The sequence below is a fragment of the Aquila chrysaetos genome, chromosome Z (genome assembly GCF_900496995.4).
Source record: "Aquila chrysaetos chrysaetos chromosome Z, bAquChr1.4, whole genome shotgun sequence".
Classification (NCBI taxonomy): Eukaryota; Metazoa; Chordata; class Aves; order Accipitriformes; family Accipitridae; genus Aquila; species Aquila chrysaetos.
Window position 1 is genome coordinate 7,677,507 of NC_044030.1, and position 15,273 is coordinate 7,692,779.

The 15,273-nt window shown below is 42.2% G+C and overlaps 1 protein-coding gene across 2 annotated transcripts in view; it reads left to right on the top strand.

The window, feature by feature from the left end:
• Positions 1-1,664: 1,664 nt before the first annotated feature.
• ACOT12 (acyl-CoA thioesterase 12) overlaps positions 1,665-15,273 on the top strand; it is a 33,652-nt gene continuing 20,043 nt past the window's right edge. The window contains exons 1-6 of one of the 2 annotated variants that reach the window (XM_030004407.2): positions 1,665-2,115; positions 4,213-4,282; positions 8,471-8,531; positions 9,589-9,690; positions 11,939-12,071; positions 13,976-14,126. In XM_030004407.2, the coding sequence (XP_029860267.1) occupies positions 1,980-2,115; positions 4,213-4,282; positions 8,471-8,531; positions 9,589-9,690; positions 11,939-12,071; positions 13,976-14,126 (653 nt within the window). In that variant the 5' untranslated portion in view covers positions 1,665-1,979. Of the gene's footprint in view, positions 2,116-4,212; positions 4,283-8,470; positions 8,532-9,472; positions 9,542-9,588; positions 9,691-11,938; positions 12,072-13,975; positions 14,127-15,273 lie in introns of those variants that run through there. The other variant, XM_030004408.1, reaches the window with a different exon arrangement.

Consider the following 15,273-nt stretch of genomic DNA (forward strand, 5'->3'; position numbering starts at 1 on the left):
ATCATGGGCCAAAGACCTGATCGCTGGGACTATGTTAAATGGAGGTGGAAGCTACCTCTGAAAGAACAACAAATAAGCATTATGTTAGAGAAAGCCTGGTCAATGAGCATGACAAGGTAAACCTGAAAACAAATTTACAAATAACTGGCCTAGGCAGGCAAAACACAAGTTGTTTTTTTTAAATAGAAAAATGTTTAGTTCTGTTTAAAGACTCTTCCTTCTGAGATCCAGGATCCATGCTGTGAGAAGTTGATACCTGAGTTTTTGTCATCTGGATTGAGCAGACAAGGAAGGAGAAAATACTGGCTGTATACTGTTTACAAACTGTGTTCAGGTAGCAAGGCTGAGGCATGCCACTGCCACTTCCAAGAGAGTCTGTTTCTTTCCTTCACAGAAGCCAATCAAAGAAGGAAAGAGAAATCGGTACAAACTTTTTTTCTGAAGCAACAGAATAGAAATAAATCTAGGGAATAGCACAGCATGCTGATTTTTCAGAGCCAGTATCCTCTGGAATGTAACTAGTGTGATGGTACAGCCATTCTGCTGCTTGCTAAAAGAGTATGTGACAAAGAAACAGAGATCTTGCTATAGCGCAATGATAGTAACAGACCATGTGGGAAGAAAATCCCTACTGCACTGAGAAACTCTATCTTGGTGAGGCAGGTTGGTTAAAATTCAAATTTTCCTGGCTGTTATGGGTTAAAGCTGGATCTTTAACAATGTTTAAATGAACAAGCATTCACGGTATAAATTCATTTCTGTATGTTTTTAATAAACATGGGAAGCCTGTCATTGTGGGTAACAAGTTGTAGCTAAATGATAAAGAGGAAAGGCTGCAGAAAACAAACAGTCTTGCTGCTCTATTGAAAACCATGCTATTTACAATACCCAGCAGGGGGAAAATAGCACAGAGTCAGACACAAGCTTTGCAGTCTTTCCTTAAAGACCATTTACAGGTTATACACTCTGCTGCTTTGAAGCAACATGTCTGCTCCACTAACCAGCCTTGCCTTAATAGCTGGCAAGCCCAGCCGGTGAGCATCTCCAAACCACCCTCTTCATGTGGTTGAGCCTTCAATAGTAATAACGCTGGTTATAACCATGGTAATAGTCAAACGGTGGCCTTCCTGACCGATTCAAAAGCAATTGCACTACTTTTCCTCACGACTTCTCATATTTTCATAGTTTGCAAGAGCAGCAGTAACCTGCAGTACCTTACCAGCCATGTGAGGATGAGGAGGTAAGAGGAGGAGCCCTCTGGGGGGTCTCCAGTTGTTAAGTCCTGCAGGAATACATGACGGGGGCCGCGAGCACCGAGCCAGGCATCAAAATGTCCGTACCAGCAGTGACGACGGTTCACCAGGCCGCGGTACCTTCCTACCGGGCTCACCAGCGTCTGGGGGTGGGAATGTGTCTTCCCTGGGCCCATCTGCCGGGCTGTCAAGTTGGTGACAACACGAGAGAGAAAGACTTCAAAAAAAAAAGAAAAAAAAAAAAAAAAGCCAGTTTAAATCTGGGCCAGATTATAAATATTTCAGTGGCGATGCGCGCGCCAAAACCCGGCAGCGGCACAGGCTTGTGGCGGCGGACGCCCGGCCTCGGAGGTGCCGGGGCAGGAGCCGGGGGGCGGTGGAGAGGGGCGGCAGGGCGGTAAGGACGGGCCGCGGCCCCGCGGCCACCCGTCCTCTCCCCCCCCGGGGGGCCGCGTTTGCTCGGCGGCGCCTCGGACCGCGCCCCGGCACCCCCGCTCCCCCGCCCTCAGCGCGGCGGGCTCCTTCCCGCCTCCCCGCAGCCCCGGCCCGGCCCCCGCCAGCGGAGGCGATTCCACCTCAGCCCCGGGCGTCGGGGCGGGACCGGCCCGCCCCAGCCCGGTAGGGCAGCGGAGAGGCCGGGCGGGGGCCGGCCCGGCCCGAGCCGGCGCTGCCTCTCCGCACCCGGGCGAGCCTCGGCCGACCGCTGCCCTCCTCGCTGGCGGCGCCATGGAGCGGCGCGGGGCGGCGGCGGGCGGCGATGTCTGCGTGTGCCAGGCCGTCCTGCCGGCCCACGCCGACCACCGCGGGGAGCTGAGCGCCGGGCAGCTCCTCAAGTGGATGGACGCCGCCGCCTGCCTGGCAGGTAGAGGGGCGGCAGCCGCGGGGCAGGGCGGGCGGGAGAGCGAGCGTCGCCTCAGGGCGGCGGGGAGAGGCGGCCCCGCCGCCGTTCGACCCGGGGGCCGCCCTGTTGCAACCGCCCCCACGCCCCTCACCTCAGAAACGCGCCTTAAACTCGTCGGCTGTGCGGGGACAGCGTCTCCTTGCCTGAACACCGGTAGCCCCCTCCCGACGTTTGCCGGTGACAGGCGGGGGGGAGGAGGAGGAGGAGAAACTTTGCCCCTTGGGGAGCTGGTGGGGGGCTTCAGGGAAGGTTTCAGCCGGCGGGAGTGTGAGAGACTTGGGGGTTCAGATTAGGAACAGGCATCAAGGGAGTGAGAAAGCTTGTGGGGCTGGAGAGGAGCGTCACATCTCAGGGGAGAGCGAAGAAGGGGCACTTGGGGTGAGGAGAATTAAAAAGGAGCAGCGGAGGGGGAAAAGAGAAACACGAGAAGGAGGAAAAGTGCTAATTTATGAATATTGGCGCATGGGTGGAAAAGAATAAAACAACCGCAAATCCAGCCAGCGTGCAGAGGACTCCGTGTCTGGTGTAACTCAGCTTCGAAAACTTTTAAAATCTCCTCAGCTAACTCCTGGAAGTGAAAGACACATCTAAAGCACCAAGAAAACCCAAGGCTCTGCCATCTCTGCTGACAGTGAACTCCGTTTCCAAGTACGGCTGCATACATTAGCAGTCCATAATGAGCCTTGCAGAGAATAGCGGGTATATTTGGGGAACTCATGTCTGGATGGCGTCTCCACGCGACGCAGTGACCGTGGTGTGCTCGTGGCGTAGGTGTGTGCCACGCTCGGTGCAGCTTTACGTAATCCACTCTTCTTATATAGAAAGAGTTGGGTTCCTGGAGAACTTGTCCCACACAATAACCCAGAAACTACCTAGCGTGTACCAACTTCCCAATATGATCACACCTTTTTTTTTTTGAGACTTATTCTAGCATGAAGGAGTCATTTGATTTCAGCCCTTCAGTGATTTACCCCTTAACAGTGCTCTTTGTGGAGGGACTCTGAACTGATCTCAGCAACCCCTGAACTCGAGTTCCTGCTCTGAGGTGATAGAGCCCCAGCTGCTAAAACCGCTCGTCCTTGCTCCGTGGACTTCAGTTAAACTGTGATGATCTTCATCAGCTGCAAATCTGCCACTTTCATAATTGCTTTTACTTGGTTAGGCTTAGGGCAGCAGCAGTAATTCACACCACAGGGCTAATCCCAGCACCCACAAAGGATTTTTAACATCTTTCCTCGCTTAGTTTTTTGTGACCAGCAGGTCGAGGGACGTGATTCTGCCCCTCAACTCCACTCTGGTGAGACCCCACCTGCAGTACTGTGTTCAGCTCCGGGACCCCCAACATAAGAAGGACATGGACCTGTTGGAGCGAGTCCAGAGGAGGGCCACAAGAATTGTCAGAGGGCTGGAGCACCTCTCCTATGAAGACAGGCTGAGAGAGTTGGGGTTGTTCAGCCTGGAGAAGAGAAGGGTCTGGGGAGACCTTATAGCAGCCTTCCAGTACTTGAAGGGGGTCTGCAAGGAAGCTGGAGAAGGACTTTTTACAAGGACGTGTAGGGATAGGACAAGGAGTAATGGCTTTCAACTGAAAGAGGGGAGATTTAGAAGAGATGTAAGGAAGAAATTCTTCACTGTGAGGGTGATGAGACACTGGAACAGATTGCCCTGAGAGGTTGTGGATGCCCCATCCCTGGAAGTGCTCAAGCCCAGGTTGGATGGGGCTTTGAGCAACCTGGTCTAGTGGAAGGTGTCCCTGCCCATGGCAGGGGCTTTGGAACTAGATGATCTTTAAGGTCCCTTCCAACCCAAACCATTCTATGATCCTATGATAAACTCAACATGCCAGGCAGGGATTTGTTTGGCTTTACCATCTTTCCCCTGCATTAGTGCCAGCTGGTTCTTTTTTTTCTAAGGTGTCACTGCAGATTTGCATTAGGGTGATCACAAAAAACTGGGATCTACTGTGTTTCATCTCTTTCTCTCATGCACAAGTATATAGGTGAATAGCTTGCTGCAAATGCAATGTAGTAATTGTGTGTCCATATGTCTCTTTTGAAGCTGAGAAACATGCTGGTGTGTCTTGCGTGACAGCATCTATGGATGACATACAGTTTGAAGAGGCTGCCAGGTACAAAACCAGCTAACAACAGTCAAATGTTTTCATTCTAGAGATTCTTATTTGGCAGAGTTAAACTGAGGCATTATAAAATCTGAGATAGCAGGCCAATGAACTCCCCAGAGTCACAGGGTTAAGTCTCCAAATTGCTCTTTTCTATCTGTGATAGCCTGACCCACCTATTAAACAGATCAATTTCACAGGTGCAAAATAAATTGTAGTTACTTTGACTTGGCAACCTAGATGCCAGGTGAGAAACTGATGGCCCAGTGATCTTTGGCTCTAGTTAAAGTGAACGCTGCAGGCCATTACTTATCTCTGTTGAATAAGAAATACATACCTATAACAGTTATTGTATGAATTTTTTATTGTTGCAAGTGCTCTTTCAGTTTATTTCTTGCCACCTCTTTCTTTCAGCTCTTTTAAAAAAATGCGTTCATGTAACAAAACAGAAATGTTTTGCATTTGTGATCACCAAATATTGAATGAGTCTACAAGATTATACAGGACTTAATTTTTGTTTTACCAATTTTTCATGATTTTCCAAGGGATAAAAGACACTGTAAGAGGAAATAGCACATTTATTCCTAAACCATATCTTTACAGAAACATAACAACATGACTTCTTAGTTTTTGTGTGTTTTTACACCTTGCAATCTGGAAATTAAGGAGTGTTTAGATGGGATGGACCTGGTTACACAGACCAATGCATGTGCAGCTGTCCTGACTGTGAACCAAGCAACATTGCCTGTCAGATGTACAGATGATGTCAGTTTAAAACTGTTTGCAGTACATAAGTGTAAAATAAGCGTCCACTCACACTTCTGAACAGCAGTTTTTTAGAGTAGTGGCCATAGGGATGAGAACTAGAACCAGTAACAAAGAAGTGAACATGGTCATACTGAATCTAGAACTCAAGAAAATTTCTTTGTCTGTTTTACAAAATTAGTTTTAAAGTGTTTGTCCTGCCTGTAATTGTTCTGTTTTTAATTTTGTCCTTAGGAAAAAAAACAGTCTGTGAAAACTCTAAACAAAGAGTCCTACCAATTAAGTCAGGGTAATGTTTTCCTTTCAGGCATAATATTTCGGACTTCAGTAGCTTCAGAGCAATTTTCTCTCTTGTTTCTGAGAGCAGAACAGAGCTGCTAAAATATAATGAAAATACTTTTCCTTCCAAATTTGTTTCTGTTTCTAGTTCTCCTTCCACTTGTGGTGCCAATGTTTCATTTTTAAAAAAGAATATAGAGTACAAGCGTAGTAACTGTGAAGTGGTTTCAGTAATTATTTTTCAGCCTCAGGTCATCCCTAACATCCTGTTTGTAGCTTACTGTGTAATTTCCTAAATTTTGCCAGAACTTGTTGATTATACAAATATCTTGCATAAATAAGAGAGCTCTTGTATTCTCACTCTAGTAAATTAAAAAGGTGTTTTGTAAGTTACCTGCTGTAAGGTTTCATTTACCTAACTCAGGTTCCCAACTGTTCTTTAAGGATTAAGTCTTCTGTGCATATTTCTTTTCAGTTGACATGGAAACAGAGATTTCAAAAAATCTGTATATTGCAAAACTCAGTTTTATGGCATGATTACAAATAAATCCTTCTTCTTTGTCTTTTAATATGCAGCAGTTCAGTGGTAGTAAGAACATCCTATTTTAAATTACATTTATTTCAATTTTGTTAGTGCTCCATCTGTGAATCATATTCAGTTCATCTGATATATTTCAAAAGCTTTCTGCCAGTTACAAGTGAAAGTGTGGTGTTCTGTGACTTCTGCTCTTACCTATCTATCTAAGTGCCCAAGCTGGTCAGCTCTCTTGGCTTAAATAAATGAGTTTGACCGAAGTCAGAATACGTGATACAATGTAAAACATTTCATTTTGAAACAGCTCCTGGAAGTATATGAAAAGACTTTTCCCTATCATACCGTCTGACCATCTCAGTCTGACATCTTTGTTTTCTGATATGGCTGTGGACCCCAGGGGACTAGGCTTTTCTGCAATGAAATGTGAGTCCAGCTGCATAGACTGCTTGGAGCACCGGTGGAGATGTCAGTTAGGGAATCTACTGTCTGTGAAGTCCAAACCTGCCTTACTGCAGGACTGGCTTCTCAGGCTGAGTGAGATCATGTCCAGCTGTGTTCTGTTGTTCCCACCCTGCAGTTTCCTCAAAGGCGGACAGACCCAGACTTAACTCTCTCAATCTCTCTTATGCAACGTTTTCATGCAGAGGAAGAGAGGTCACCAGGGAGGTCTCACTGACAAAGGTGAAATAAACTATCTTTGTACAGAAGAATAGCGCCCTGCCAGTAAGCCTGAGATTGAGACCTCTGCGGTCTCTGCTGGGACCTCATGGACAATCCAGCCTTGTGATGTTCTTGGCAGGGACCATGACGTCCTCTACAAGCATCTGTAGAGACTCTGAACTCTCCCTCTTTTAAGGAAAGCCTCACGCTCACTGTCAGCATGTGTCATGTTCAACCATAGAGTATATCTAATGAATGTATTGTCTTTTTTCACCTTGTACTTGTCATTACCTCTACTGCTGTGTTATTGTAATCCTCTTGGGAGTGTTATGACAGAGTCATAGATACAGAAATACAGAGTCTTCAGAGGTGTTTCAACTCAGGTGTTGACTGAGTTCTGTCTCTAAGCTTTTTAAGCCTTTTCACAAGACTGTAATGTTAACTTCTTTTCCAAGCTTAAATATAAATATTGTGTTATTGTTCTGAACACATTCTCATTTTTGTATATGAGCTGGTGGTTCCCTTAGCTGTGCAGTTTAGAACTATTGCATTAATGATTGTGCTTTTTCTTCGCAATGAATGATGGAAAAACTGCTTCTGAATATGTTCTTCAAAAGCTAATGAGCGCTGTGTATCTGCAGATGGTCTTAATTCTTTCTTCTAACCATTTCTCCCCCATCTGCTCAAAGGCTTCCACTTGTGTTCTTGAATGTGAACAAGAAAGGGAAGGTTTCTGTGTAGTTGGTTGTTCCTTTCTGGTACTGTAAAGGAGGAGGTTTCCTGTTCCCCATTCTAGTGTTTGGTAACAATTCATTTGAAGTTCTGGCATTGAGAAAAGCAATTAAAGAAAAGCCTTACCTTTAAATGTCAAAGCCCTATTCATTAAATAATGAAGAAATGATAAAGGAATTTTTTTTTATAAACTGGGGTCATAACTGTGCCAAATCATTAGATGTAAATGCCTATTTCATAGGTACTCAAGTGGGCTGAGTTATATTTTGCTGTCTCAGATGTAGCTAGCTGCACTTTGCCTGCTCTGGGACTGATCTTTAGCAGTTGTAGGTTAGTCTCAATTCACTGAAGACAGTGGCCTGATGCCCAGTTATTTTGGCTGTGGTTCCGACTTACCATGCACATCATGTCCTTTTACTGCTCTGCTCAGTAAGACACTTTTAGGTAAAACTGCCTTCTTTCCACCCTTTCAGCATTGCCTTGTGTTAGGGTATTAGGGGTTTGAAAACAAGGGTTACTCTTGTTGTCAACATGTAACAGGTACTTTAGAAATTCCAGAAGGAAAGAAATTATTTTCTTATTTAAATTTTATTCTATGTAGGTAAAAATATATAATTCTGTTTCAGTATTCTATGTAGGTAAATGGGGAAGAGCAGTTGTTCAGAGGTATGCTGTTAGGACAGAAGCAGCATGCTGCAGCCCTGTTCTTGGCCAAAACTTGGAAAGTGAACTCTTTCCCCATCCTTCAAGGTTGTCAAAGAGCACTTTTTGTCCTGGGATTATTTCCTCACGTGCATGTTTCTGTATGCTAGAGAAATGACGTGGAGTATATCTTGTGTGGTTTTGCAGCTAGATATACTCAGTGATTTGGTGTAACTCACAGCAAGATGTGCCTTTGAACAAAAGCAGAACCTAGGCCAAAATTTCTTGGGGGACCTGGGGCCTGGAGCACACCTGACGTCATACAGACATCAGCAAGGAGAAGGAATGCTAGTATCAAGCTTATGCGGTTTTCTGAGTGACTAAAATAGTTATTGCGCATGAATGAAGTCTGACTGATGCATGACAGTGCTAAACCCTTTTCAGTGCATTTTCAGTACAGCATGGAAGACACAGACTGATTAATGAGATTTGCTTCACTACTATTAACGATACCTAGAGAGGCAGGTTCAAGCCCTTATTAAGCTGCATGATTACATACCATAAGATGTTATTCTTCTTAACAGGGTTGGACAAATTATTAGCATCAAAGCAAAGGTGAACAGAGCATTCAAAACCAGTATGGAGGTAAGAGATCATCACTCTTATTCCTAATGCTATTTAAAGAGGAGAGGTGGGAGGAGTAGAGGAATGCAACATGGGTCCAGTCTTACTTGTTTCAGAAGGAGCTATGTGCAGATATCTAAACAGTAACACTGCCTAATGGAACTCTGGTTTCCTAATAACTATTATATTTGCATGTTTCCTGTAAAATAATCCATGTCAAAGTAGAAACTGGATCCTGAAGCCTTAAAATCTTTGGCAGTTGTCACGGACAGGATGGGATAGGTGGTGTTGGTCCAGTCCAAAGCTATTGACCTCTAAGCAGTCTTTGGATTAGACTAGGATCCACTGAATAGGTAGAGTTCTAAGTATTTTTGAGACTTCTGTATTTTGAAATACAAAAATATTTATCTCAGGTGTATGCATGTTCTTACTCTTCATATTGTAACAAGTATGCAATGCATTGCCCAATCACGTACTTGAAATAAGAATTGAACCTTAAGGGTACTTTTCTCTGCATTGTGGCCAAGCCCAATTCTCATTAATATTAATGAAAGTGATGCATCTCACGGACAATGTATTCCAGAAGGTTTTAAAAATGAGAAAGAAATCAGAAACTTTGATGTATGTCAGGCCTGTCTTAGAAGATCAAATACAGTGTTTCACCTTCAAGTGTTTCATTGTGTTTTATACATTCATATAGACTTTTTTGCTCATACAGATCTTCAGAAAGATTCAGATGGGGACTCCAAATGGCACAAAAGTAAATGCAAAGAGATAGCCATAAAACTAAATCTAAGTGTCTTTCCTATTTTTAGTTTTACCCTCCAAGTGATGCTAAACATACATACACAGTTGTTGTACTAGAAAGATTTTCAGAGCTCAGCAAATATTGTGATGTTCTTATGTGTTCAGAGATGTATCAGTGATAGCAAGAGCTGTTTTTTTACCTTTTTTCTTTTAGGTTTAAGACACTGGGCATGATTAATTTGATAAACACTGCACCATTTTGTCTCAACTCAACTGACAATGATGTAAATACCTTTTTTGTCTCCTTCCTCCACTACCTCCTTCCTTGTAGGTTGGCATCAAGGTTACAGTACAGGATGTTTTGACTAATGTTGAAAAAATTGTGAGTGTGGCATATGCAACATATGTAGCCAAACCAGTTGGTGGTGGAAAGGTATTCTTTCTGTTTTCTTTTATGCTTGAAGTTACTGGGACTGAATTTCTGTGAAATAACCCAACTTTTCTGGTTGTGAAACACAGGAAAATGCTCACACCTCTTTATTCTGATCAATAATAGGAAAACGGCATGAAGTCCAGATGTTATGGAGGTACTTCTTTTTTCCACATCTCTGCTCTGAAATTGTTAGGCTTTTTTTATTGTTTCCACTTCCTCTTCCACATTTGCTAGGAATAGAACTGGTGTCTTTGTAAGGGCTGCAATATTGACAGAGGCAAGCACTGGAAGAGAGATCCCTGTGAGTCTGCACCTTCGCTCTCCTTTTCAGAAACTGACCTATATACATCTTGAAATCTGCAAGGGTGTCGGGCGTGGGGTTTCTTTATCCTTCACTCCCCCCTTTTGAGGAGATTGTTCAGACATCACTGTTCAGATAGAAGACATTATTTTTAAGCTAGCTTCCAATCTAAATTAATTCTTTGCCATTTATGTTAATGAGTTTTCATGCCAATGTTTTTTCTCCTCAGTGTTTGGCTCCCCAGAGGTATTAGAAATCAGTCACGGTACTGTTTGGCTTTCACATTGCTGTGCCAGACAGGCACAGTTCTTTTAAAGTTTTCATATGAGAAAGGCCAAATATTCCTCAGATCCTCTTAATAAACTCCCTTTATATGTAGTATTCGACTTTAATGAACATGAGTGACTAGAATCATATATCTGACTTACCTGTCTCATTGAATGTGTTATGACAGTGCATCTGCCTTTTTAACATCCACCGCAGGTTGGCAGAGAGCAGTCATCGCATGAGCAATTAATATATCCAATCATTTCTGCTTTCCCTTTTGCAATGATATATTACAGTTTGCAGAAGAAACGGATTGGAACAGTTTTACCAAAACTAAAGCCCAGCTTATCTCTGAAAGGTTATTGGCTGAATTGATTACCCTGAAAGCACTAAAGCAGTATAAAGTAAGGTTTGTTTATTATTGCTTTGATAGCTTATCCATGGCATCAACCCATTTACCTTTTGCCCAAATTTCCAGGGAGGTTAATTCAGGATTAAATTGGTGATGATTAACTAAGATTAGGCTTAAGACAGGAGTGCCCCAGAGGGAGTTTGAGACTTCAGTACAAATTCCATCACAATTTAAAGTCTTGGATAAACTAAAGAACATTTTTTCAAATCCACTTTTCTGAACAACTGTTGCTAAAGTTGTGCAGAGAACAACAGTATGCACTTACCGTCTCAATCTTTTATCTGGGCCATCTGCAAAAAGCTAGGAAGCTCTTGAGGAGGGCCAGAAAGGAGGCAAGGAAACTGCAAGAGGGTTTGAGTGAAGACTCAAAGACTGAGAAATATTAGCAGCACCACTGCAGGACACAAAATGTTGAATTTGTCCGTGTTGCAGTGCTTGTGCATTATTTTAAGGTTTCTGAGGCTAGACCTGGTAGACAAATCACACAAGTGACTGTTCAGTGGCACCTCTGCAGTATTTATCTAAATGTAATAATTTTCTTATGCCACTACAGGTTTGGATTCAGTTTATCATTGAACTGACATACATAGGAATTTGCACTTGAGGGGGAAGAATGTCTCATCTTGGCAAGAGAAGCATGTGTGTCTGGGCACAAGTAGCATTTTGGGCATAAATGTATAGAGTCTGAAGCTGCACCAAGTGCTGGGTGTTCACGTGTTTCTCCAGCTCAGAAGACCAGGGCTTCTTTGCAAATGGGTCCTCAGATACATGGAATAGGATATGGGAGTACGGAGTGAGTTGTGAAAGAGGGAGCGAGCTATTTGTGTAGTTAGTGGGAGTGGGCTCTGGGGTACACTTTCCCATAGACTACACCACTGATCAATGTGACTGGATTATTTTTCTGATACAAAAATTCAATACTCAAACCTTCATATTGAGATCTTATTTTTTCTTTTTTTTCTTCTTTCTATTTTTCTTCTTTTTTCTTTTTTAAATGAGAACTGTCTTAAACTGAGTGTGATCTCATGGACGTTTGTATTTAAAAGCTAAAAGCACTTTGTCATTGAGTTTTAACAAATGATTCTGAAAGGATAATGCAGAATCTCTTGAACTTTAATGCTGCACTTGTTTGTATTAATAGAACTTGTCATCTTGGACAGTTGATAGCAAAAGGTTGTAGAAAATGCTGATGCCATTTTAAGTTCAAAGTGCACTTTGTTATGGTTATGGCATTCAGAACTGGTTTTTTTTTTCCTTCATTTGCATAGATTGAACTAGAACCTGTAAACCTTCTGTCTACAGAAGATCACCTGGAGCACACCCTGGCTATTGAGAGAAGGAGAATTCGACTGGGCTATGAACAGGTCTTTCAGAACCTAATGCAGGAGAGTAATAAGGAAGGTGATTATTGTGGTCAGCATAGAAGACAGAACAAATGACTTATGGGCAGCTGGAAGGGAGGAAAAAAGCGGACAAAATATCTGAGTAGAGCTCCTTGAGGTGGTGGTATCATGTAGAAAAGTGTGTGCCAGATTTGTGAGGGTGTGTAGAACAGTTATTCTAATAGAGTGTTATTTCTTTGTCTTCCAGAAATTCCAGATTTAAAAATGCAGGATTGAAGGCGAAGCATGCATTAAATAGATGTGAAATGCAGATCTTCATGTAGGTTATATGTAAGGTTTAAGTGTTCACACAGGACTTTACAATATGGTAATAAAGTCCTGTGACACTAGCTGTAGTGTAGATAGAAGGATAAAATTCACTCAAGCTTATGGCCGTGTCTTTGCAAGAAAGCACTAAGAACTATTTATGTCATAAGATCATTCTCAACAAACAGGGAAACTTCATTACATGGAGGTCAAAACGGGTAAAAAAAAAATTTAAACCTCTCATGACGAAATTGGAAAATTTGAGCCAAGAAACAGGTTCATCTTTATTTCTGATAGTAATGTCTGTTCTCAAAGACAGTTGTGCTCAAAAGTTGTTTTGTTGCCCTGCAAAAGAAATTATTCACAACAGTTAAGAAATATGCTGATATTTGGAAAATCTGAGCTGTAACTCTGTATAAACAACAAACATTATGTGGTTTTACTGAGGAAAGATAAAACCTGTTGTAAATATAAATTCTAGTCTTAATAATTTAATAAGACTGTGTAGAACTGAAGGGACTTGTTTGCTACAAGCAAACAAGTTATATGTCTTCATGGTAACTGCCTCATGGGAGACAGCTTAATACCATGAAAGACAAATCAGAGGTTGATGATTTTGGTTTCCACTTCCTTGCCTGGAAATTTCCTCAAAGGATCTTATCATTGTTAGCACTAATTCACGTCCTTAAGGAGAGAGAACAAGCAAAACAGGGGAAGAGAGAAGAACATACTGCGTGTAAAGGTAGCAAAATAGGTATAAGTCATATCCAGAAAGTGAAGTTTGTCTTCTGAGTGGTTCTTATGCAACAACTTAAGTAGGTCCAAAGTGCAAGTTAGTCAAATGTGTCCACACATTTATATAATCATAAAGTTAGTTAATTATGGCAAAAGTCAAAAGTACAATTCAGGTCAAGTAGCTTCTAGCACAGATACGCACTTTTAAAATGACTGACATCATCTCAAGCCTGAATCTGTTCTTGCAAAATGTAACTGAAAAAACCAAAGATTAGAGTGAGGATGTGTGGCTAAACATTTGAAACTGGAATTGGAAATGCTCAGATAATGGAAGTCGGTTACTGATTCAGATCCATATTTCTGGGTTTTGTGTTCTATATTGTCTCTGGTAATCACAAGATTTGTAACAGGTTGTGAAATAATCATGTCATACTCTAACCTTAATTAGACACATTTGCACAGGTGCCCATCATACATGGTGCTCAAAGTCTATGAAAGGCATTTGAATAAGTGATAGACTGCTCTGACACATCCGTTAGAGGTCATGCATAGCAACCATGAATAATTGCAAGCACATGCTGAGGTTGTTGGCGGCCTGCATTCACAGCTAGCCAAGTTTCACAGTAACTGCTTCTGACACAGCTTCTTTAAGGGATATAGCGAGGGCTGAGAAGAATCACTGTGCTGTGATAGACTATGGGGTGCACCATCCCCCACCTCTTATGTCTCTTGGAAGAACAGAGCAAATCTTCAGCCTCTTGCTTCCCTTGCAAAGAACAGAGGTCTTCTGTGTCTTTCTTTTTTTATTTCTTTTCATTTAATCTGAAGCAAATTGCATGCTTCAGTAACTGGGGGTATTTTCTTCTTGGCTGTCAGTTACTAGCTGAAATAATTCATTAATACATTGCTGCCGTATTTCAGATACTTTTGAAGAGGAAGATGCAGTTTCAACTGACCTTACTCATGTACAGAGTATTGAGCTTGTCCAGCCTCCTCACGCAAACCATCATGGAAACACTTTTGGTGGCCAGATCATGGCTTGGATGGAGACAGTGGCAAGTATTTCAGCAAGGTACTTCTCTCCCTTATAGTCTTTGCATATGGTTCTAAATGGATGTGATTTTAATATTAAGGGTGTGACAGGGATTTATTTTATGAAAAATACAGACCTAACCCTTTGTGACTTTTCTTCCGCCTCAGATTGCAGGAGGCCTTTGAACTAGTTATGTGGTATAGTTCCCACAGCATGCCACACCACTGTGGGAGTCAAATATTATTCTTCTGTTACACATGCAGACCCTAAGGCAAAAGAGGCTATATTATCTTCCTGAGAATCTCTGCAGAAAGTCATCATTGGACATAGAAATAGAAACTTGGCGTCCTTGTGGTTGGTGCAGCATTTTAATAGAAGAGTTACTTGTGAAGTTGGGATAAAACCAGTACTGACCCTGTATCAACTGATATCCAAAAATGAACAGCCTTCTAAATGTTAGTCTGCAGATCCTTATGCCAGAAGAAAGACTAAGTCAGAGAAGAAGAATCAAAAGAAACAGGTTCTGTTTTGTTGGTGAGCACACAGAATGGATGGATAACCTTCAGCAAGTCACTTAACCTTTCAGTCTCTCTTGAGTCCTATGTCCTATAGGTTGTAATATTTTTAGCAGTATAAAGGGCTCTGACATCTTCAGGTAGTAAGTGCGAAGTATTTTTGTGACACTGCCTAGTGTTGCTTGTTGGTATGGCCTAGACATATAATCATTTAATTTCTCTTCCCCTGAAATCAAACCGTTGTTTTTCTCCCTCCTTGTTCTTGGACACTGTACAAAGCTTCTTTGTAAGCAGCTCTTGAGTTTCAGTTTGAATTCTCCTTGCATACCAAGTGACCTAATTCAATGCAGGGATATTAGATATGTTTTTGCTTTTTAACTTTAATAATTAAATGACTTCCCCATTCATTATTCATATAGTTTTGATTTGTAGCCAGTAGCTGTACTGATAACAACAGATTTTCTGTAGTGGTTGTAGAAACAGCTTGTTTTAGTAACATTAGAACACACTGACCTTACCCCAGTGTGTAATTTCATTGGCTCTAAAGGGACTGTTTCAGATTTTGCCATAATATTTACCTGTTTTCATTTGATATATTTTACCTAGTGAGAGTCACATTTAGCTTTAAAAAAAAGAGAAGGAAAACATCAGCCAACCAAGTACTGAAGAAA